General features: G+C 37.2%; 2 protein-coding genes across 7 annotated transcripts in view; one reads left to right on the plus strand and one right to left on the minus strand.

Annotated features, from left to right (window-relative positions):
- Nucleotides 1-10,373, plus strand: part of RAF1 (Raf-1 proto-oncogene, serine/threonine kinase) — an 80,080-nt gene extending 69,707 nt beyond the window's left edge. For all 6 annotated transcript variants that reach the window (XM_085302425.1, XM_085302426.1, XM_085302429.1 and 3 more), the window contains 7 exons: nucleotides 44-128; nucleotides 1,103-1,279; nucleotides 2,445-2,491; nucleotides 3,838-3,956; nucleotides 6,619-6,750; nucleotides 8,175-8,309; nucleotides 9,216-10,373. In XM_085302425.1, coding sequence (XP_085158551.1) covers nucleotides 44-128; nucleotides 1,103-1,279; nucleotides 2,445-2,491; nucleotides 3,838-3,956; nucleotides 6,619-6,750; nucleotides 8,175-8,309; nucleotides 9,216-9,356 — 836 coding nt within the window. In that variant the 3' untranslated portion in view covers nucleotides 9,357-10,373. The remainder of the gene's footprint in view (nucleotides 1-43; nucleotides 129-1,102; nucleotides 1,280-2,444; nucleotides 2,492-3,837; nucleotides 3,957-6,618; nucleotides 6,751-8,174; nucleotides 8,310-9,215) is intronic.
- Nucleotides 10,374-13,453: 3,080 nt separating this feature from the next.
- MKRN2 (makorin ring finger protein 2) lies at nucleotides 13,454-24,554 on the minus strand. Its single transcript, XM_085302430.1, has 7 exons — nucleotides 24,284-24,554; nucleotides 22,783-22,961; nucleotides 21,720-22,024; nucleotides 20,026-20,240; nucleotides 18,135-18,245; nucleotides 15,129-15,273; nucleotides 13,454-14,458 (listed from the first exon to the last, which is right to left on the minus strand). Exons 1-7 carry the CDS (start codon nucleotides 24,403-24,405, stop codon nucleotides 14,315-14,317), a joined length of 1,221 nt encoding a protein of 406 aa, XP_085158556.1. The 5' UTR covers nucleotides 24,406-24,554; the 3' UTR covers nucleotides 13,454-14,314.
- Nucleotides 24,555-24,717: the final 163 nt, after the last annotated feature.

Here is a 24,717-nt window from a genome sequence, read left to right on the forward strand (position 1 = left end):
ACAGTTGAATTTTTAGTAACTTATACGGTAAATGTATTTTCAGGGGATGTAGCAGTGAAGATACTAAAGGTTGTAGATCCAACTCCAGAACAGTTCCAAGCTTTCAGAAATGAAGTGGCTGTATTAAGGTTGGTAGCGTCTTTGATAAATTTTGATATTCAAAGGCACTGCATTTGACTGCTCCTTTTAGCTATCTTATCCAATATGTTGTGCTTCACGAAATCAAAAGCAGATGTCCAGAGAGAAAGAATAGAAAAGAGATCATACAATGATACTTTTGAATACTGTTATAGAACGAAGAGATGCAACCATAATTCAGAGTATTTCTGTGGTTTTCCACTGGTTTTCAGAGTCTTCAGATAAATAATACTAACTTCTATAATCTTCCAGGTCACACTTGACATGCCATAAAAAAATGGAGATGAATAAATTCTACCATAATTGTCATTGCTAGAGAGAATACTTGAACAGTGCCTTTTAGAATTGTAGCATAATTCCTTTTTCAGAGTCTAGTCTCTGATCCACATAACTTGTTTTCTGCTTTCAAATACTGTTTCTGTAATATCCAGTTAACGATCTATGTTAAAACTGAATCCTTGAACTGAACCAATTAGAGTATATAAAAATTAGTCTCACTTGTTAATTCCTTTAGATGGAAGACTAAATCCTGATGGGAATAGTAATTATGTACTATAAACTTACCACTTTCACAGCTTTCAGGGTGATTTCTGTTAACCTAATGACTTAAACTTTGACTGTTAGTAATTTCAAAAAGCCTGAATTTTCATGACATCCTTCATTCAAAAGAATAGTAATACTAGGATAGCTTTAAATAATGTCCTAAACGAAAGTATTTTCATTAAAAGCAGAGAACAGCTGATCTCTATTTAAAAAATAGCAATTAACTACTGTTGCATTTTCTTGTTAGTTTAAAAACAAACTTAGCAAAAACATCCACGTATTTCATAATTTGTTTTGCAGGAAACTTATTTTGGGGCTCAAAAGCTGAAAGATGTTCCTTTAGCTGGGAATGAATGTTTTGAAGAACTTTAAAATGTCTTTTATAAAAATACTAATTTCTCTTTCTACTGCTATTTATTAGGAAGACTCGGCATGTTAATATTTTGCTCTTTATGGGCTACATGACTAAAGATAATCTGGCTATTGTTACACAATGGTGTGAAGGAAGCAGTCTGTATAAACACCTGCATGTTCAAGAGACCAAGTTCCAGATGTTCCAGCTCATTGATATTGCCCGGCAGACAGCACAGGGAATGGAGTGAGTAGGATAAACAATGGTGGCTATTTTAATCTCTTGGAATGATGTCCCCCCCTCTAGCTCCCCCCCCAAGTCACAAAGTTATTGCTTTAAAATAATAATGGGTCACAAAAAAGTGTCACTATGATAAACAGAGTAATGTCTGAATGTTTGAATAAATCTTTCAGAACTTCTTAAATACTATTTAAATCTTTGTTATGGAGCTCTAAAAAGACCCTGATCCATTTTAAAGACTGTTAACGTGGTAAGGTCAAGCACTCAAATGGAAAAGTAAAGATCTTGTGCAGTCTTAATTCAGCACTGTTGTGTTCATTCTTACTTTCGTGTACTATTTTTTGCATGGACTCTTGTCCTAGCTTATGTTAGACCAATAGTCCAATATAGCATACTTAACAATCAGCTTTCCTGTACTTTAATTCTAGCTTGAGGTCTTACTGGAACACACTAGATGAGATTGTGTTCTGAACACAGAATTACTTCCCCCACCCCCGCCATGTTGCTTATAACATTGCAGTGCTTTGGCAAACACTAATTTGTACTCATAGTACTTCTGTGAGATGAGGGAAGGCCATTTGTTCCCATTTCACAGTTACAGTGCTCATGCACACAGATTAATCTTGGAAACATGCTTGAGACACCTGAATTGAGATGATAACTGTTCAGTTTCTCTTTCAGAGCTATTAATATTACAATATTCATAGCATATAAGATACTGATGTTCACTGAAGCTGTCAGTGCTCATCTGTTTTGTAGATTGGAACCAAGGTCTCTAGTCAGACACCCAAAAAACTAGGAACGTATATTGTTAACACAAATGAAAGCAGTTTGTGGAGAAGTGACACTTAGCATAGCATACAAACTTTGTTAGTATCAGGACAGAATCCAGTTCTTCAGGGCATTATTCTATTGCATAACTAACGCTACTCTCTCTTCTTGCGGTTCCTTTATTGCATAGCTTCCTCCTTCTATAACATGCAGGGCAGTAGCTTTGTGCTTGCTACATTTCTCTTTTTCCCCAGAGTAGACTCGTCTTTTAAATTCACTAAAGCAAGAGAGCAATGAAAATGCAGTTGAGTATATCATGAAATGATRTAGTGTTTTTCAGTAAATTAAAAAAATATAAAAAACTTTCATTACAGCATTTTTCTTATTTTTTTCCTGACAGCTATTTACATGCAAAGAATATTATCCACAGAGACATGAAATCCAATAGTATCCTTTTCTGATTTAATTGTATTTCCTTTAATGTGAGGGTGATTGCTTATTTATATGGAGTGCTTTTATGAGGTTTAAATAGCTGTTTCAAATGTATACAACTTACATAATGAGTAATTCCTACTGATGACTAAGAAGCCACTTTCTAGCAAGCACTTTCATAGAACTTGCATGCTTACTTTCCTAATTGTTGGTGTAAAGGTGAAATAAAGATGTGCAACTTCACTTCTGTGTACTTCAGAAGTGGCCCGTTTTAATCCAATAGTGTTTATGCAGTGTGTCTCTATTATACAAGTACTGTATTGGACAGAAGCTGCACTCTTTACTTGATGGGGCTGTGTGCAAGTTCATGCTTACATGTATGCACACGTGTTTTTGGTTACTGTTTCCCATATTTTTATTATTTAAAATGCCTTAATCTTAATTTAAACTCTGGAAAACAGAAGCTTTACCAATATATTTCTTACAAAGATATGAATTTATTAATACATATGGAATAAAATGATGTTTTTCACCTTTGAAAATTTCTGCTTTTGAAACTGCTAAATAGAGTATCTATTGAGCTAGCTACATAAATGGAAATTTCCTTTCATAAAATGTGAACAGTGTTTTTTGCAAAGGGCATTATAAATAACACCCCAACTTCAATAGTTATCTAAAGTAAGAGGTTTCCCATTTTCAACTAGGCTATAAGAACAATCATTTTAGAATATAGGAGTTGAGTATATAGATGTTTAGGCGTTTGATTCCTGATAATTGTAGCAACTTCTGTGAAATTTTCCCTTCAAATTATTACACTTAATGAGAAGCAGGTGTTTCTGTCATGCTTACACATCTGACTCATCTTTTTGAACTTAAAACTTTCTTAAATATAATTGTAACATGATTCTTCTGAAAATACCCCCAACAAAATGCTAGCTGTCAGTCTTTGTAGAAGTACCAAGTGGTACAAACTTGAGTGTTTCCTATTGAAAGAGATTCCTTTTCTAAGTCTCAGAAGATCTGCAAGAGTGTCTCTGGATGTCATTTACTTAAGACCTCCTGAGTCACTGACACACTGACATTTTGATGAGCTAGAACAGAAATTAGCTGTGTTAAAGATAAATGTACAAATTGTGCTGAAACATCTAGTGGTCTTTTGTCTCAAGTGTTAACTCTATAAATATGGATGCTGTAAAAAAAATTTTTTTTCCTGTATTTAAGATGCAATTCATAGCAGGTACAGAAAATAAGCAATGATCTTGGATTAGTTGACTTGTATTTGTGATGACCCTGACCCGAGCACTTTAGTCGTGTCAGAAAATACAGTTCTTTTCTACAGAATTTCTTTAACAGATGTTTAGATATATTTCTTCATGAAGGCCTCACAGTGAAAATAGGAGACTTTGGTCTGGCGACTGTAAAATCCAGGTGGAGTGGATCTCAGCAGGTGGAACAGCCCACTGGTTCAGTCTTGTGGATGGTGAGAAAAGTGTTTTACTGCTTTTAAGTAGTTTTCTTTTGTTAATACATATTTTGTCAGTTGAAGACTGTAACTTATATTTGACAAAGCTTTAAATCAAAATGATTCTTAATATGTGCTGTTAGTACTGTGTAGACTTTTATCCAGTGATGTAGGACAAAGAAAAGTTTAAAAGTGAAGTGCTGGAGTGCTTAGTTTTCTCAAAGTAGACACCATTCCTCATGCGAATTTAATTATTCTCCTTTTGAGTTTGGAGTTGCTGTACGCATCCAGGGCAGAGCTAGGGTTGTCTGTGGAATTTCAAGGAGCTGTCCAAGGGAAGAGGAGAACCTTTCTCTTGCAGTTAACTTGCCTTTCCCCAATTAGGCTCGTCTCACTGCAGAGCAGGATTTAATTGGATTATGGTGGCTTTGTGAGATTGCCGAGACCCTGTCTTTCTCTATGTTGAGCACCACGGCATATTCTTCACCTGCTCCCTCATTGGGAGTTGGCAACATCCCTTCTTGAACATGTGCTGAGCACATGTTCAGTGGCACTGGCACACCAGTGGGGAAAGGACAGGCAGTGCCCCTTGGGGCAAGGGTGTGAACACAATTTATCTTTGGTACTGTGATATGATGCCTGATGTGTGCCAAGATACTGTTTTTATGTCCATGAGTTCTCCTTACCCTGGATGAGATAAGTTTTGAGACAGCTCGGAACCATTACAGATGAACATCAGTTTGTGCATGGACATTCCTAAGATGTACTGAAAAACTTAGGGAATTTTCTTTTTGGTAATGTTACTGCACAGTCCTTAGACTAGTAGAATCTACTAGTCCTAGTAGATTCCTAACAATTGTCTTTCCAAATTAATTTCTGCATGCATTTAAAAGCCATTTCTCTGATTTTTTCTTCATAAAAATGATCTGCAGAAATACTAACTTTTCAAATCTGTGGCTTGAACAGAGTAAATGAGAAAATTGCCAATTACCAGATTAAAAGGCATCATCAAAATCATGCTTAAATTTCTTACTTCACACTGTGGTATTAAATACAGTATTCTTTTCAAATTTCACTTGACCTATTTTGGTTAATACATTGCAATTTACTTAGTTTTAGAACATAGACTGATTTCTGATATTTTCTGGCTTCCAGGTTAGGGCCTGCAGCTACATCTGCGGCATGTACTCCACTGAAGTGTGACAAAATAAAAATAACTTGCTGAATACTAAATAATAGTACAATTTAAATCTTAGTTTTTTAGCACTGAGCTGGTGTTATTTAAACAGTTTAAGGTGTTACTTAAAATAGTTTTCTTTTTTAATACTTATGAGGCTGCTAGTCTTCATTGTTGCTTAAGTATCCATATTTTGAGAAAAGTCAGAAAGTATTCATTAAGAATTAAGATGTTTGGCCAAGACTTACTTGTGACACACAAATAAACTGAAACAAAATTAGAAAACTAGAAGCAATTTTTTAAGTCACACTTTTCCAAAAAGTATTTAAAAACTAACTTATTTAATAGTATAGCTATATACATAAAACAGGTCTTGGGGGAAAAAAAATCCTTTGCATTTTTGCTTTTTTAATTTTTTAATCATGTATTGACCAACTTTGAGTTTCCATTACACAGAAAAGAGATATCGATCCTGTTTGTTTGCAAGCTGATACAACCCTTTACTGAGGTTTCTGTTTTTCTTGTAACTGTAGTGGGATACTTTAACTGGTACCTTTTATACCAGTTAAATTAAGGGATGGACTTAGGAAAAAAGAATCTTAGGGAATTAATAGGAAAGCTGTTTTGATGGTGTCACATTGTTTCTTCTATTTTCTTTAGCTTCAGGGCATAATTCTACTTTGTTTTGCAAAGACGCTGGAATGCTTCCCCGTTTCTCCCCCAGTTGTCATTATATATATTATTTCACATTTTGCTTTCACATATCATTTAAATGTTTTCAGTATTGATTTTAGTAGAGATTAAATCAGTTAAGTCTATTAGAATTGATTTATATTACCTGCCTTCTCTGGGTTTTCTCATGAACAAATAGATTGGACATACTGTTAAGTGTTTGAAATAATACATGAAAATTTGGGAGCACTTAAAGTTTTGTTGGAGGAAGGATCTGAGTTCTGGTAACAATATAATGGAGTTTTTGTCTAGACAAAAATATATTTTACTAGCGTATGTGCACTTAGGATTTATTTATTAAATAACATAATTATTTGTATATGTGTAGCTGGACTCAGGGGCAGCTTTTTGGAACTTCTGTGCTGAAATACAAAAGGAATAGTGCTCTTGTCAAGCAAGCATTTTTCCCTTTGTATACATCTATATCCATTTACGAATTGATGATGAATTGATCTCAGTTGTATGCAAGATGTGACAAAAATCAGTGTACATTTGCAAATGAGAATATTAATCATTTTTCGTAAATGCTGTGTTAAGTTCAAATGTTTTTTTGTTTGTTTGTTTCTTTACTCTCAACAGTATTATTTTTATAAGATGTGGAATAACAGTGGCTGAGATTTTCTAGAGCCAACTTGTCATAGGTCTGAGGTATCACTTCACGTACTAGTTTTCGGTTGAGATCCCTCTCTCCTTTCCATTCCACTTCTCTTGTCCTTTCTSTTTTCATGTTTTGTTAATCTTGCTTTTAATACTTCTTTTTTTTTTCTAAAGGCACCAGAAGTGATAAGGATGCAGGACAGTAACCCATTTAGTTTTCAGTCAGATGTCTACTCTTATGGAATTGTATTATATGAACTAATGACAGGAGAGTTGCCATACTCCCATATAAACAACCGAGATCAGGTAAGAAACATATTCCTCAGAATACTGCATTTTATTTCTGATCATAGTGTATCTTGTTTTCTTCACGAAGCATAAGATGAAAACAAATGCAAAACAAGAATTGAAATTTTGTTTACATCATGCTTCATATCAGCAGTAGCTCTGCATACAGGAATGTTTTACAGTAAAATAAACAGTGACAATTACTAAAGGGAAAATAATTTCTCATTTAAAAATATGCTCTGTTAATTTATTTAGGGCTGAAAGGCATTTGCTAATTAAGTAAAATCTTGGTATTTTATATATTAAAAGTTATGTGAAATTTCCCTTTTGATGTTAAGAATTCTGCTTAGAAAAGCAAAGTTGGATTCTGTGGTTTTTAATAAGTAAAAAAAACTATTGTCAGACCTTTTAGCATTGAGTGTTAATTTGCATGAATTACATTTACTAAGTTTTGATCTTACAAAGTCAGCTAACAGATGATTATAAAGAAACGCATTAAGGATCGAAATCTCAACTGTTCTATTTAGTTGAATGCTTTTGCCTACCAAGTGTAGAACTAATTCATCACTGAAGCTTTACTTCTGCAGGGCATGGACTTAAAGCAGATCCTTCTGAACTCTGCTTTAATCTCCACCTGATCTCAGTGGATTTTCTTTCTTTCTTTTCTTTTCTTTTTTTTTTCTTTTTTTTTTTAATGAAGATCTAATAATGAACAGTGTATGGGAAAAATGCTAGACTTCAGTCCCTAGAATATTTTGCAGTTTGTATTTCAAGCAGGAGAGGCCAATTCTGTTAAAACATTTTTTTTTAACTAACTTAACAGATTAATAGTCTTATCAGTATAGTATAGTCAACTATTAAGATAACTGGAAGTCTGATGAAAATCATAAATGATAACTCTGTTAACTTTGATTTGAACAGATGATGTATTTTCCAACAAAAAAAATCACTTTACTGTTTTTCTCAAAAAAAATTCCAAACAAACAAAAAAAACCCTTATCCTAAGCAAAAAATAATCTGTCATGATGCATTAGTTATGATGACCTCCTTCAACTTGGCATCTGTACATCTGTCCTCTCAAGGTATTCTACTGATGCCTGAAAATACTGTTGTGCTGACAAACTGAGTTGTCATGCCAAATTGGCTGGCAACCAATAAGTATTAATGTTGAATGACATTTGTCACTATTCTGAATGCAACAGTACCTTCACGTACTGAATTTTATAAGCCACAGTGTTACTTAGATTGAATTATATCCTATATTATACAAAAGCTGGACCATTCTTTCAGTTAACCTGTTTCAACAAAGCTGTAAGGTTTTGCCAGTTTGTGCACCTTTGGTACTTGTGTTTAATCACTTCAGGACACTAAAACTTGTCAACCAGTGAAACAACTTTTATAACTTTGGTAGTTTTGCTAATTCTTTGTTCTTCTTTTTTCAGATTATTTTTATGGTTGGCCGAGGGTATGCTTCTCCAGACCTCAGTAAACTGTACAAGAACTGCCCCAAAGCAATGAAGAGGCTTGTAGCAGATTGTTTGAAGAAAGTTAGGGAGGAACGACCTCTGTTTCCACAAGTAAGTGTTTTTTCACTATGTAAATGTGTAATAGTTTCAAAATATTTTATAAATGGCCATTAGAACATGAACCATTCTCAATGCATACACGAGTTACTTCAGAAAAGGAAAGTAGATAGTAGGAATACAGTGCAGCAGGCTTCCTATTTTTGTGTTGACTTGTATGTGCATCTTTCATACGCAAAGCAATGTTACGACCAATACTAGAAAAAATTTGCTTTTGACAATTGACGATTTAAAAGGCAAGTAAAAAAAAAAACTAATAAAAATAAAGCCTATATTTATATCAACGTTTTATTTTAGTGTGTATTAAGGGAGACAAGTGACCATTCCTACTTGCCTTTCCCAAAACTTGAACATGCAAACAAAGTTCATTTGGGGATCTAAATTCATCTTGCAGTTTTCAGTATATTCACATAGCATACTTTACCTTATCTTGCCCTTTTAAGGATGAAGATACTTTCTCGTACTCATTAAATACCTAAAATTAAATATCAGCAGATTCTGGGAAAATACTCTCTATCTGTTACAATCAAGTATAAATTTTTCTGTTTAAAAGGTTCTTTCTAAATTTTGTTTTCTAAACGGTAAGTCTTTTGGGCAGATTGTGCAATTCTTTCCCTGTTACTGTCCTGGAGACTTGTATAGATGCTTGCTAATTGATCATGATGTAGATTAAATATTTTCCCATCCTCTAAAATGAGATGAGACTCCTCTTAGCAATGACACGGTACAGTTTGATTGTTCAAACTGCATACTGCTGGAATATTGTTTTAAATGCCTCCAAGTAGCATATTGCTGCTCTGAAGAGATGCTTAAAGCCACAAATAATGAAGACTGAAGACTAAAAAGGCTTTTCAAGTAGCTGTTTCTAACAAGGTTTTTCTTTATTTTTGTTTTCCTCAGATACTGTCTTCCATTGAACTGTTGCAACATTCGTTACCGAAAATCAACCGGAGCGCTTCTGAACCATCTCTGCATCGTGCAGCCCACACAGAGGACATAAATTCTTGCACATTAACATCTACAAGGCTACCTGTTTTTTAGGATTGTGCTCTCCTTCATTTGTTCTCCCCAATAATGGGAAAGGAACAGAAATAATGGAAGTTGTTTTTTATGCCTCAGTGTACAGGATCAGTGCCAGCAGGATTATCTGCTTCCCAGTTTTAAGAACAAGCTGCTAAGGATTTCTGCAGTTCATATCCTGCAGGGACATAGCTCCACATTGCCTTTTTCTACCATTTCTTTTACTGGGATAGAGTAACAGACTATAATCAAGAGATCTATTACTATTTTTTTAATAGATGCACTTGAGCCTTATTTTTCCCATACATGGAAGAGATGGATGTTTCTTTGGCAGTGTTTCTGGATTGATTTGAATTTGTTGATAAATTGGTATTTTTATAGCAAGGATGGCTTGACTCGGCATTTGAGGAAAGATAATGCATTATGGTGCTCTTTGATTGCTCCATGCCATATGCCACTTTAAGTTGGGGGAGTTTTGCCTGAAAGGGGTATCTGCAAACAAGACTGAGGGAAGAAGAAAAAAACTTTCCGAAAAGCAGCTCCTGCCTAAGAGTGTTCATCAAGCCAATGAAATAAGTTAAAATGCTAATTCAACACACAATAGTTTTGCAATAGTTTTGCACATAGAAGAAAAACTCTTGCAAAGGAATGGAATATATTCTAAACTGTACTGCTCAGAGAAGAAAGCTAGCCAGTCTTGCTACGGTCATCTTCAGTAACTTAAGCAGCTTATTTTGGTACTATTGACTTGTTTCTTGCAGCCCAATGAGGCGTTGAGTGCGGAAAGACGGGCTTTTGTAGCTGAGAAAAGCTAATTAACATTATCAGTATACTTCTGCAAAATGAGCATAGTCTTCATCCCATCTGAAGCTGTCATCGGAGAGATGCACTATCAAGAGGAAACTGAGCATATGCAGTTTTTCTTGCTGATTTGGGTTTTAATTTTGTTTTTATTGCTCCTGAGAAAATGCATTTATTGTAAGCCAAGGTTCCTCTGATTATCTTATTTTAATAAAATAAATTAAATTTTAGGTTTAAGATTGAATGTCATCATTTGACATAGTATACATTTAACTTGTATACACATCTAGCTTTGAAAAAACTCAGAAAAGTACATTCTGAATACTTTTTAAAGTTATTAGATATTAGCAGTTTTCTGTAAAATCACAGTTGATATGACAACATGCAAGTATGTTTCCAATCACTTTCATTACAAGATGGTTCTTATTCTACTGTCATAATCATACAGTAGCATCTGCGCATTTTAAGATATGCATATTAAGGTACTTTCAAGCTATTTAACTGCACTGGTTTTGCTGTGCATTTCATCTTCCACAAGTCTGTTCTTTACTTAGCTAGAAGTGAATGTTTTGTCATGCCTGAACTCTGCAGATCACAAAATTAGGTGGTTTGGTTTAAGATTTTTTTTGTTTAATAGCATTCTGTTCAAGTATGTTCATTAGAGAAAGAATGGAAGCCAAATTTCCATTCTAGGAAGGGAAGCTTGGGATTTTATGTGCTTCTCTGTATGGGGCTGCTATCCTAAGTTGTTGCTGAAGTCTAATGAGTAAATAGAAATGACATCTGTAACCAACATTGTCTGAGTCTAGACTACTGCTTAATATTTGTTAGGCAAAGTGGAGATGATTCCTGTGAATTTTGCCCACTTACTAACATATGCAATTGTCAACTGCCTTTAACAGAGTTAAAGTAGTCTTTTTAGCTTCTTAATTTGCAGCAAGAGGGAAAAAAAAACACGTAAAGCTATTATGAAAGAGAATTTCAAGCAATCAAGGAAATTAAGCCTGAAACCTTCTTAAAAAAAAAATTACATTTAGACTCTTTGTCCTCAGAATAAATGTTAGGCCAAAGCTTCATGTAAAATTACATGAAGGGCGGAATATTAACCCCTAGGTAATAATTGAATGTGACCATAAGATGCGTGCTGAAAGAACTACTTTGAGGAAAAGTGTGTTCATATAGTTCTTTATGGGATTTAATAATATTAACTGCAGCCTTCTCTGAACTTCATTTATATCTCCCTTTATTGCTGTGTTAGTAAGAAAATATTTTAAAAGGAAGAGGATTGGAAAGCAGTTAACTCTAAATTTTAAAGAGCATGGTTTTGGGAATTCAAAGCAGGTTATGTATCTCTTTAAACATTTTTGATAAAAGCAAGATTTTTTTTTACCACTATGAGTTATCAGTTTAAATGGATGAAAGATGTTAAAGTGAAGAATTTAACAAGTTTGAGTTTCTAAGCCTTATTGCTCTTGCATTAAAACTTGTCTTTAATATAGTGCTCAGGCAGTTTTGTAAAACAAGCTATCTTTTCCAATTTCAGACTATTATTACCTGGTTTTATGTCTCTCCTCAGGGTAAAGTAAATCAAAAGTATCCTTTTTAGCTGTAAAGAACAGGCTCTCCAGTGGGTGCTTTACGCACACTCACCTCAGTTTGTTACTGGAAATATTAATCTCTTCCAAGACAAACRTGCAGGAGTATGCTAGAAACAAGCTTCAGCAGGGAGGCTAAGTAGTGTAAATATTTTGAGTAAAAAGTAATGTCTAGGCAAGAAGTCTTGAATGTTCATCCTACGGTACTGAATCTCCTTCTTGGTAATATTTCATCATATTCCTTCACCTTTGCAATTAGTGATGAAAAACTACATGGCAATGTGCCTTACTAGACTAAGACCCTGGATAGTGACTTCATATGCCACTCTTAAGAAACAAAGTTGAGCAATTAGAGTTATAGATCCTTACTGGCTAAGGACTAACTAACTGCACAATAAGCATTGCTAAGCATTAACATTAGGACAGAAATAAGTTTGGGGGAAAAGTGAAACTTCCTAGATCCAAACAGAGAGCAGTAATTTGCACATTCGGTTTTTGGAAGCCAGTAGAGGTAGAAGTTCTCTCTGTTCTATGGGAGCCCTTATAGAAATGTAACATTTTCACTGAGGAGGTTTCTCAGCTTCAGTTTTGAGTAGAAATGCCAGCGAGCAGGTGAAGCAACTAATCCTGGAGTCAGTGTGGTGGGAACAGCACCGTTATGAATGTCTGAATCCCAGATTAAGGTCCCTGTTCTGCTTAATGCTTAYGCTAGTGACCCAAAAACTAGTTTCTGACCATAACGTTTTTTTTTTGCAAAACTACTATTACTTTAAATATATTTTCTTCCCCCACAGTAAAAAGAATTTTTGTCTGCTCAACAGTCAAGCTTTCTGAGATGCTCGAGTCTTGAAACACGTCCTATGCAGACAAGCAACCTTTCCAGGTATGCAGTCTCATCTTCTAACTATCAGTTAAAATTGCCCTTCTATTTGACTTTAAGATTATATGCTGAATTGGCTTGAAAAAGGCCTGTATTTTGCTTGTCAAATGTCTTAGTGCTGTATTATTCAGTAGGCATTTAAGTTTTTGTCCAGATAGGTTTTAGTTTTAACTGGAAAAWTAATATAAATAACATAAGTGACATTAAAAAACAGAACTTAAAAGCAAATTGCTTTTGTTCAAAGTATAATTAAAAGCCAAAGCTTAAACTGAAGCTCAAAGTTTTTAATCTATGGGTTGCAAAAGTTTCAAACTGAAAAACAATTTAGTAACATGGGACAGAAGTTGTCTCAGAAGAGATGTGCTTTAATACCTACCTTCCTGTACCTTTAACTTTGTTGTCCTTAACCAGAAAAGGGCAAATCAGCAGGAGGGATCAAGAGTCCTACTCAGTAACTGTTACACTGGAAGGTAGCCAGCTGCCAAAAGTGGAAGACAGACTATGATGGAGAGCACTAGAGACAGTCTGCACAAAAAGCTATGGTGTAGCCATGCTAAGAGTTACTTTTATGGACAATAATTGAACCTTTACATGCCATCTATTAATAGTGCCTACTGGCTGTRCCTGGTGACTGGGGATACATGGAAAGGGAGCATTTATTATAGTAATATATTACTGTTTCAGAAAGACAAATACCTTAATATGTTACAAATACATAAAAAAGGAAAAGCCTAAGCTTCTACCAGCCACCGTAAAAAACAAATTGCTTCTACTGTAATTGAAATGATTTTTTGTACGATTGCAAACTATAAGATCATTGATATAAGGAGCTCAGAAAATAGTCTTGGTTAGTTCATTTAATTTTGGCTACTTCATTTAACCCAAGCCAAGGTTTTCCTTCACATTAAATACATTTGAACTTTTTAAACTGAACAAAAATTGAAGTATTACTGTTGCAATTAATATTGGAAGTTACTTATTCCCATTATATACGTTTAAAAATCTGATCTGTGTTGTAACTTAATTTTGTTGTATGTTGTGATTCCAGTGTTGGTACCACTGCTCTGCCTGCATATATTAATGAGTATAGTTGTATTTGCCTTACAACAAATGCTCTAGGGGACACTTCTCAGTGTCCTGTAATTAAGATAGAACAATTCAATAGCAGGACCCAAACTTGCACAGTCCTTGACAGCCAGGTCCTATTACTGAATTACTCACTGTAAGAATACAGTAAGCTTTCTCTTTTCCCTTGAACTCTAGGTACTTTGAGGTATAATGTATTAAGCTTTAAATCTCCTGTTGGAAGAAAAAGCTACACTGACCATTATTCCTAGTTAATATTCCTAAGTACACGTTAGTTGACTTAAGGAAAAACAAACAAACAAAAAGCCAGCCCAAAACAGATTTAGCAACAGCCTTTAAGAGCTTAAGCTTTAAAGGGTAAGAGAGGAGCTGTATTTACACTACCACTCAACTTATAAGACAGCATGTTAGGCAAAAGAAAGAACCCTGTGGGATTAAGGGATTTTTTCATGCAATCAATTTAGTTTTTGTATGTCAATAAAAATTCTAAGATATATTTTATCTGAAAGATTTACCAGGACTCCACAAGTGAACCACAGGGCACATTCATTCCATCTGTACTGCAAAAAGTAAATAGATAGCTGGATTGCTATACAAGAAAGCACTTTTAGTTCTTTTTATTGAGAAGTAGCAGACTCTTCATCAGCCCCAGAAAGATGCATGAAAAGTTCTCCAAGTTCTGTTACTTCATCATCTGTGCTGGACACAGTCCTACTTTCTCTGTCTTCAATAAAGTCCCAGAGGCGAACAGAATTGAAGAACTGGAATAGGAGAAAATCTGATTTAGCATGAACCAGTGCTTGTCACTTTTTAATCACAATATTTCCCGTATCAGTCCCATTGCTTCGTTAAAAAAAAAAAAAAAAAAAAGTTATGTCTGGAGATAAGACTCAAAAGCTGTGTTTGCACTAGTATTTACTAGCACCCTCCACAATACTTGCTGTTTAATTAAGTTCAAAGTGACAACCACTGTTTAATGTTACAATGTGAATTAATAGTTTAGGTCAACCCAGCTAATATTAATGAGCTGTATTTAACTACTTTTAAAGTACTACACCAGCCAGGATCATTCAGAACATTGGCCAAGGAACAGCAAATATTTGAAATGGTTTTAACCTTTTCAGCTGGTCATACTAACAGCTGTATCCAGTTAAATGAGATTAGTATTTAATAATATAGGTGAAAGCTCTAACTGTGGAATTTCTTTGAAGAAAAGTTTGCAATTAGAAGGACTGGTTTAAAAACAAAAACCAAACCAACACTGTGCTCTTAAATGAAAGGTAACTTCTCCCATCCTTAATAAAAAGCCTTTGCCTTTGAGAGAAGTTTTCTTGACTTCTAAAATGTTTATTATAAAGCACAGACTTAGAGAAGTATGACTTTATATTCTAAGAGTGTTTTTAATTACAGTTGACTTGAGTATTCCCTTACCCGCACAGTCCCCTCAGAGCTGAGCTGTTTCCTTGGTTTTTCAGGTTCAGCTCTCCTCCCATCTGGATACGCATGAAGGTAAAGACATTTTCCTCCAAAGGGGCAAGTTCCCTTTCCCTGTTCAAAGTACTTGCAAGCTTTTTTCCTGATTTGATTAGAAGAGAGAGTTATACCTTCAGGTAGCAAGAAGGTAAATACAGCTCACACTCCCCTTGCTCAGGCGTATCTCCACAGCTGCTTAGCTTGTCCTTAACTTAGTGATGCAAGGCATTGCTCTCATTAACACTCCAAGAGTTTTGCTCTACTATTTCCTGATAGCAGTCAAAATAAATGGTAAAAATAATTAAAAGTGAACAAGGGAATACATAAGACAGCAGTAGCTAGTATCTAAAAATCTTAGAACACGGATACTTGAAGAATGCTATCTATAATGCAGAGATATATTTTCATCATAATGAACAAATCTGTTGCTATTTTTCTAGCATTCCTCCTCTATACTTTCTACCGGTTCACTTTTATGAACCAGTTCCTCTCATTGCCTCCCCTGGAAGGGCTGGGACAATACTCTTCGTTTGTTAATTGAAGTTTCCATCAGCCTTATTGTTCAACTAAGCTGTTTGGCTATGTGACAGTTTTTACAAAGGTGTTCCTAATCATGCACTGTTCTTTCATAGCAGTACTTTGGGGGTGAAGGTTAATGGATTGTTCTACAATGAAAAAGAGGAGGAAACTACAGGTAAATCACTATTTAATTTGTAACCTTAATATGTAAGTAGTGGTGAAAATGATTCTTAGGACCTAGATACAGTGTCAAGTAGCAACTAAATGAACAAGCAAGCTCAACAACAAAAGAGGCAGTGCATTAAAAGCAAAACTGGTCTTAGATTAGAAGTGGCCTGTGACTGCCAGCCTTCTAGGTCTGACTTTTCTGAACAACCTCCTGTTTAAACATTCCTAACCACTTTTTACAAATTCTACATTGTAATAGGAGTCATGGCCAAATACAACAGAAATCCTGCAAATCCTGTGGAACATAAGAATTTATGGCCTGGCCTTCCACTCACCTGCAAGCATGTCCTGACCGTGCTTAACTAAGGCATTTTGAGTAAAAGTGTTTCCAGTACTCAACTTCATTACAATCCAGTCAAATAGATGGGGAGGGCTTGGGGCTGCTCAGCCTGGCCCAGCCCCACGGGCAGGCCCAGGGACCCACGGCACAGAGAGTCAGACAGGGCTGCAGCTCCTTGGGGCTCAGGGCAGCCAGAGCTGCTGGTCAGCACTGAGCAGGGCTAGGGCATATCTGCAGGAGAGGAAGGTAATCAAACTAGAGAGAGTGTGGAAATCAATGCCACCCTCAGTAAAAACAGAGARGAAGGTACATATTTCCAGTACTTAAGCGAGAGAACTAAGAATCATGGTTACAAGAATTGCCAGAGTGCCATGTTTTGTTCTCTCAGGTTGCAATATTGCAAGTCTTAGCCCCATTTGGGAGATGTTTTGCTTTGATCATATTCAGTCTACAGCTTCAGCAGAGCGCACAAGCATGATTTTAATGAAGTTGCATTTGTATTTTTGCTAGTTTAGTAACTGGCTCTGTTGAAAAGCCTCCACTCCCATTACTGAACAGAATGCTAGGATCACCCCTGCTTTTAGCTCRAGACTCCCCTGTAACGAACATTGTTATTAGCACTTTTTTCATTCCGTGTAATGCCGCATCATAAACTGACTACTCATAGATCTATTCATAAAGAACTTAAGCACAGGAAATAATTATGCATACAACACAGTGCATTACTGCAGTTAAGCAAAAACCCTTTATGTATTTTAATTCTCTCTTCTAAACAAGAGTTTGACAAGAGCCAAAAATCCAACTTGTAACATTACCTAACATCACTATTCTAATAAAGGTTACCTTATTTAGAACACTTGCCTGTTTTAAAAGTTTTAAAATTTGCCATTTTAAAACTGCACTGAACTTTGAACACAAAAACCATTACCTTCAAATTCCTTAATAATTTATAACAACAGAAACACAAGAGGGATGGGATACTGCAAATAAACAGTATCTGAAGATCCTCAGTTTAGAGTGAATGATACTGTTCAAATATTTCCCCTGAATAAAAGACAAAACAAGGCTGAAATAAAGTTTACTGGTGTAGTTACGCTTTCAGCAATTTTTCTGCTAGATGACTTCAGAAACTTAAAGCTTTCCAAGAAGCTTATAAGCTAGTGGTAACAGCTGTGCACAGAGTTAAGCAATGCATATTTGTTCCATAAGAGACGCTCCATATAGCACGTTTAAAGGGTTAGTGCACATCATAGAATAAAGCCACACAACCTTTTGCAAAATAGTCACGACGTGTTCAGATCAAGCACAAACAAACAAACAAACACTACTTCTTTACCATTAAAAGAAATGGGCAACGAGAGAGGTAATGGTATTTTACTGCCTTGTGATCTAAATAACCCTTACATATTCCAGGCAAGCAGAGATTTGCAAAGCTGTCCTTTAGCTGAACTCTCCAATGCTCTAACAACAAGGCAGATCTTTATTAGACAGTAAARGAAGTGAATTCATGTAATACTTTTTTCCCCATTTCCAGCAGACATTACAAAAGTTTTATGAAGTATTACCCTGTATTTCAAGAGGCCAGCCTAAAAATTGTATTTTCCTTCCCTATTTGTTTCCCTTAGTTACAGAAGGGCCTGGCATTACAGACGGTACAAAACACACACATCTAGCTTCAGGAAGTGGACTGAAATAGCCTCAAACTTTTCAGACCACAGTAGATCAGAACTAATCTACAACTATGACAGACCTTTGACAGAATTTTGCACAGTAATTGCAAAGCTAAATAAAAATGGTGTGCTTCTAAGAGAGAATGATGTTCTGTAGAATGGTTCATAATTGTGTAAAGAACTTTTAAAGAGAAACGCATTTTGATTGACTAAGTCTTAGAGTATCTTAAGGACAGTAAAAATAGTACTTGTAGTTAATGAACTTACCCCATTCCCTGCTTAAATGCCTCAATCAGCTTATTTTTCTGCTCCTGGTCTTCCACCCAATGTGCACTAGGAATGACAAACTCTGATATCACACGGCACTCTGGACAAGACCTAAATGGATCAAGACAAACAGGCAAGGCTCTGTTACCTTCTGAGAGTGCATACTCCTTAACAGATTAGCTAAATAACAGTAGTTTCCTGGCTAAAAGGGAAGGGTTTTGTCATGCTGAAGTTTCAGGCAATGTTTCACAGACCAGTAGTATATATGTATGTTGTAAGCATATGTATGTTGTTGTTTTTTGTTTTTTTTTTTTTAATGTTTCAATTGAAATGATGCAGCCTGCATTTGTTTCAAGATTTGGACAAAAGTAACAGGCATTTCTCAAACATGGCTAAAGGGTTCCAGTACTCAGAAACAAACCGTATTAGTTAATTATTATGTGAGTGCTGCAGCTCCTACTCAGAGGCAAGCCAAACCAAATGAGTAACAAAAAAGAAGGGTCTCCAAGCCTTCCAAAATGTGGTCTGACTTCTGCCAGCACTGAATAGTTGCTCATTTGGTGGTTTTATGAGATGGATTTGTGCATTAGAAACTAGATCATGAATCAGATATGCAACTTCTGATACCTCAGCAAGCTTGGGAAAGGTTTTAAGGCTCCCTCCCCCACCCCAGTAAGTCTTGTAAAACACCTCTCTCAGCAGGCAGTGCCTTCACTGGTAATTCAAGTCTCTCCTTTAGGGGAGCTTCACAAACGCTGGCACGTTCACTATTTTGAAGACATGTAAAAATATATTTTAAAACTTGTATTCATATCTAATCCATACTCGAATCTGATTCAAGTGCATCATTTCCAGATATTTCCAGATATCATTTTCAATCATAGCCACTACTGTGAACAGCAGGTCTCAGTAACAACCCACCAGGTGCTTTATACCAATGCACAATTACTACACTTAAATTAAATTTATAATGGAGGTTGTAACAAAAAGTCTATTTTGGCTAAGGACTGTAAATACTTTCAATCTTTGATGCAGGGTACTTACCTTCTCAGTGAAGAAAGTTTCCTAAGAGGTATTCAAAAGAAAAATCGCCCTAACTGGACTTTTAAAATACCCCTCTATTTCTTATCTTAAGAGGAGCATATTTAGAATACATTTTATAGAGCTAGGAGACTGTGAGAGTGACAGAGCAGTGGCACAGGCTGCCCAGAGAGGTTGTGGAGTCTCCTTCTCTGGAGAGATTCAAGGCCTGCCTGGATGCAACCCTGTCTAACATGCTCGAGGTGACCCTGCTGAGCAGGGAGGTTGGACTAGATGATCTCCAGAGGTTCCTGCCAACCTTACTGATTCTATGAGACAAAGTCATTGAGTCAGAAACACACAAATGTGTGATCAGTAGGACATTTAGCTTGAGTAAGCTATAATTTTGAGAAAATCCAATAATTAAGCATACAGAAAAAAGTTACATTTTTGCAAACAGGTTACTGTGGAGTAGGGAAGGGCACAAGTTAACAAGGTCCCAGCTACYTCACAGTCCATGGGCATGAATTTTCCTCATCATCAATGTAATGAGAGAGTAAGTTACAAAAGGTCAAGCTCTTCACATTTATTACAAGACAGCACCATACACATGAACTGTTACCAAAGAGTACCTGAATACCAGTCCTGAAACTAGTTCTTTGCGTAGCCATACTCTAAAGTCTTGCACCTTTCCAGCACTTGGAACCAGAATTTTTTTGAACTCAGATCTTATTACTAACTAGCTGTGTTAATACTTACAGCTACAGAATCTGTTATGACCAGATTTATTTCCAGGCAAAGCCAGAGTACACAAGTGAGTCCATCTCGCTCAGGGGCCACAGAAAGAACAATCTGGTTAACATGAACTTACTTTATGATGGGATTCTCGAACTGCTTGGCACATCTCCACTGCCGGATGCAGGACAAACAGTAGGTGTGATTACAGTTGGACAGAATCCCAAACCTCCTCTCAGAGGCCGACGGCTTTTCATACACCACTTCCATGCAGATGCTGCACACTTTGTCCTGACTTGCCTGAAAGGCAAAGGCCTTCTCCATCTCATGCTCAAATGCTGCCATACACATCTGTCACAGGAGACACATAACTGGTTATTATGGTCCATATACCAGCCTGATCCTTGCAAAACAAGTGTCTATGAAAAGAATGTATTAAAGGAAAAACAAAGAACATTAAGCATATCATTGCTATCCTTTATCATAATAAAGTTTAAGAATATTAAGCCCGATCACCTATTCCAGTCCTCCAGCATTCTCCTCAGCTTCAGAAATAAGGCTGCCTGAATGCCCTTGTTTTGCCCTCTTCCTGCATCTCTATCAAAGAACAGTAATTACACACACAATGCTTCATCTACCCCCATGAACTATCTATTCAAGGTCCAGAATGGCTGCCACATTCAAGATAAAAACTCTGTTTAGCATAAGGCTATACTCCTCTTTACTGAGATACTAGACAAGCTTTACCCTATATAAAGGATCACAGTCTGTTTTTACTATCTTTCTTAGAGTATTCACAGTATCCAAGTAGAGACAGTCAAAAAAATCAATTTACTTTCACAACACTAAGGTGAGCTGGTGGCAATACTTGCATAGTTTTAACTCTTGCTTTTCAACACGCAGGACTTGACAATGTAAACTTAAGAGACTTTTAAAAAATACACAAATAATTCTACATTAACAGCAGCATTTTGACATTTGCACCTTCTCCTCCAACATGCATCTCTGCTTCCACAGCTGACTAGAAGACAGCAACGGTGACAGGATACCTGCCAGGTACCAACTAGCTCCACGGAGAAGCGAGCACTCCTACCACTGCACGTGCTGCAAGAATTTGCAGACAGCACAAGAGCTGAGATTTAGACCCTGTGGATTCTACTCCAGGCTCTGTACAATTAAAATTTACACTAAAGCTTCTGGTCTTTTCCTGCTCCATCTTGAAAATGCCTGTTCATCAGTCCTGACCCAAATCAGGTAGACAAGCAGAGAGAAGAGCAGACCCTCAAGCCCATCTTCACACAACAAATTCCTTATCCAGCCTTCCTACCTCAAGTTCAGCTCCAAAAATCTCTGTCCTCTGTTCAGTTTGTTCCTCTTTTACACTGTCCTGAAAGCAGCCACACCAAGCTGGGACCGCTGAAGAAGGCGACTCAGGAGATTCGCAGGATGCTCTCTCTGAAAGCACCAGCCCTCCAGACTTCCTCCCCCCGCTATACGTAACATAGCACCAAGACATCTGGGAAACTACAAAAGATGTTTTCTAGACAGAGTTCTAGGGTGTTTTGGAGAAGGCTGGAGGCAAGATTCCCATTAGGATAAAAGGCAGAGAAAGAAGTTGCCATGAGARGCTACCTGCATCATTACTACTAATAGGTCTAAGTCCCAGATGCTTGAACAGGCCTCTCTCAGAATCATTTTATACCCTGACAAACTAAAAAAGCCCTCTGGAACAACAGGCTACTCTGCAGAACATATCTTTGGATTTCAGAGCAAGCAAAACAGGTCTTAGCACACGACATAGATTTCACCCTGATTTCACATTAACATTACCATCTCATGAGCCTTCCTCTGTTCTTGATCAAAAGGGTGAAGTACTTGCAAGTTACATATTTCACACACGCTTCCATGGAGGTAAAGGCAGCGATCCCCGAAGTGGCATGCTCCTGCTGCAGCGTAAGGGCATAGCTGCTCTCCATCAACATAGGAACTTCCGGCTACTGGATCTTCCAGTCCACTGCAGATAGCTTCCAAATATGAATGGGGCTTCATTTCCAGATTATCATTTTTGTCACTGCAACATACCAAATCACTTGTGGCACTGGGTTTCTGCTTTTCTTCATTCAAGCCACACAGATCTTAAGAAACAGAAGCATAATATGAACCATTCAAGGCAGAGCATAAAACTCACACATGAAGCTTCACATAGTTTCTTTTTAATGATTGCCAGTTAGAAAAAAATGTATTTCCTTCAGATTAAATTTTCTCATTTCTAGGCTCCTTTCACTCACAAATCACAAGAACTTTTACAATCAAACTGCCTACAGCAAAACCCAAATATAAGGTTTTTTGGCTGTCTTCTGTTTACAAATAGAACAAACATCATTCAAATTCACATGTGGGCAACCGGCACATCAGGTGTAACAGGGAGACAAAGGGCGGGGAAAGCATGCAGACATGCTAGTGACGGGGGGCTTGGCTCCCCTGTCCTGAGGTGTGGAAGAATGTGTCTGTGCTTGTGCTCCTCAGTGCTAGTTCAGTCCCCCACACGGCAATGCCTGACATTAAGTAGTCAAGTTTCTCAGCACTTCAAATGCCTCCATGTTGAGAACACAAGGCACAAGAAAATCTGAGGGGCTGGGAATCATGGGGGGAGCAGGGGGAAAGAAAAGTCCTTCAGGGAACACCAGGTTAAAAAATAGCCAGTTAAAACTGATGTGGTTAAAAGCTACTGACTGGCATCAGTCTTTACAGAAAAGAGGTCTTATGAAGCAGRAAGGTGTACTGCACCTCTACTACACCTCTCTAGCTGTCAGTGAATTTTAATTAATTAGAGGTGGAAAACTACCTAACTCCTATAAAAGATCAGAGGCAGGACTATTAGCATAGTACTCACTTCTGTCCCTGAGCACTAATGTCTTCTTTTCCCGTTTGCCAGTCTCGTGCAGTTTGCTCTTGATTACTGGTGCGCTGTGCGCTGGGCGAGGATTGTGCAGTGCTGTTGATGAAAGGGGAGGCGGCACAGGACCCGCTGCTGCTGCACCCCCCGATGCAGGAAGTCTGGTGTGATCATATCTACAAAAGAGAAAAGTCAGAATAAAGGCTACAAAGATTAAACTCAGGGCACAGTGGAAATAGATAGGTCTTTGCCTTTATTTAACAAAAATTAAACTGAATAGTTGTCTTTAAAAAAAGGGTTATTTTGACAAGAAGTTGACTTAACAGCTCAGTCCCTTTCAAAGCCAGGCCACAAGGTTTCTTAGGCTCCCTGAAACACCTAAGAAAATGGATGTCTCTGAGAGCACAACTATATTTTCTTCAGCAGAGACATGCAGCACAGCTGCAAAAATATTATTGCATAATAGTGCATAATAAATTAGATCTTCGTCATTCCCTCGCATGAACAGGTTTGCTGACATTTCTCAAGGAAGCAACATCAAAACACTGTGCTTTAACAAGTGACATTTTATGATCTCTCCTGTTCGCCTTATGCCTCCACACCACAGGCAGAAGATGCAATATTTGAACCAGGCTAGGAAAGGACTCAGAATATACAGTAAAGCTCTGGAAATATACTCCAGCAATAGAACAGAAGCAATCAGTGCAATAAAAAGGCTGGTCCAGTAAAGCCATGAACATGTCCTAGAATATTTTTGAAGGGAACAAGCGGATTCTCCATATTTGTTTCTAGCTCTGTACGTAGCTCCCACAAGTTTGCCATACATGTGAATAGCTTACATGCATCAAGTGCCCTGAACACCAACAWAGCAACTGGAGTAACACTGGCACACTCTGCAGCTGTCACTATTTCCCAGTCAGCATACTATGTAGTCCCAATGAATAATAAACTACTAATTCAGCTTGAGCAACTAAAGGAGCTTACAGAACACACTAACATTCAATCTTCCAATCCAAAACCAAATACAACTAAGCCATTGCAAACACAATGATGCTGTGAGATCTCCTGTTCACATCAACTGAGTAAAGCACTTTTGAAATGCTGCTCACTCCCATCTACTTCAATAATATGAAAAGTAAACAATTCTATCAAACATTATTTGTGCAAAGGTACACATCAAAGATTCTGTTTTCAATACTTAGTAGTTTTTAAAATACTACCAAGAACTGGGTGAAAACACACTTGAAACCTTAAGTTTAATTTCTACAAGGTAAGATAACCGATGAAGCTAAAATAGAGCCAGATTGTAATGCATTCATAAGCTGGTTTTGGCAGGGGGGGGGAAATCCATCACTTAATGTATCATTTCATGTCTTTTATCATTTTAGAAGTTTCATCCTTTGTTGATCTTCCATTCCCTGGAGTTTAAGGCCTACTGCATATGAACATTATTTCCAGTTCTGAAGAACCCASTATCGCCCCAGAGTACGGCGCTTACCTGCACCGAGTTCCATAGGCGCACTGTCCCTTCTGGTAGTACTTGCAGATAGTAGACGGCTTGCTTGTAGATAAGTCATGGGAGAATAGGCACTTGCTTCCCTCCCGACACACTCCTTGCATGTAATACCTGAGGGAGAAGCAGTTATGGTCACAGACATCTGTTTCACACGAGCTCGGCTACCAGTGGTTTATCTCCCAGAGGAGCCTCCGAATGCCACTTCCAGCTCCAACCTGATCCGTGCTCCTTCTCAGAAGGGAAACCCTCTACCGGGAAACGCTGCGAAAAGCAGCTGCGAAGCCCTCTGCACCCCCGCCGGCCTGGGAGCCCCCGGCGGCACCTCGCGCGGTGCTCGCCGCCGCGCCTGGCCAGCTGCGAGGCCGCGGGCAGCTGCCGCCGAGCGGCGGGCGCCGCGGAAAGGAAGGCGGAGCGGC

Source organism: Rhea americana, unplaced genomic scaffold (assembly GCF_003343005.1).
Source record: "Rhea americana isolate MKP2758 unplaced genomic scaffold, rheAme1 scaffold_19, whole genome shotgun sequence".
NCBI lineage: Eukaryota > Metazoa > Chordata > Aves > Rheiformes > Rheidae > Rhea > Rhea americana.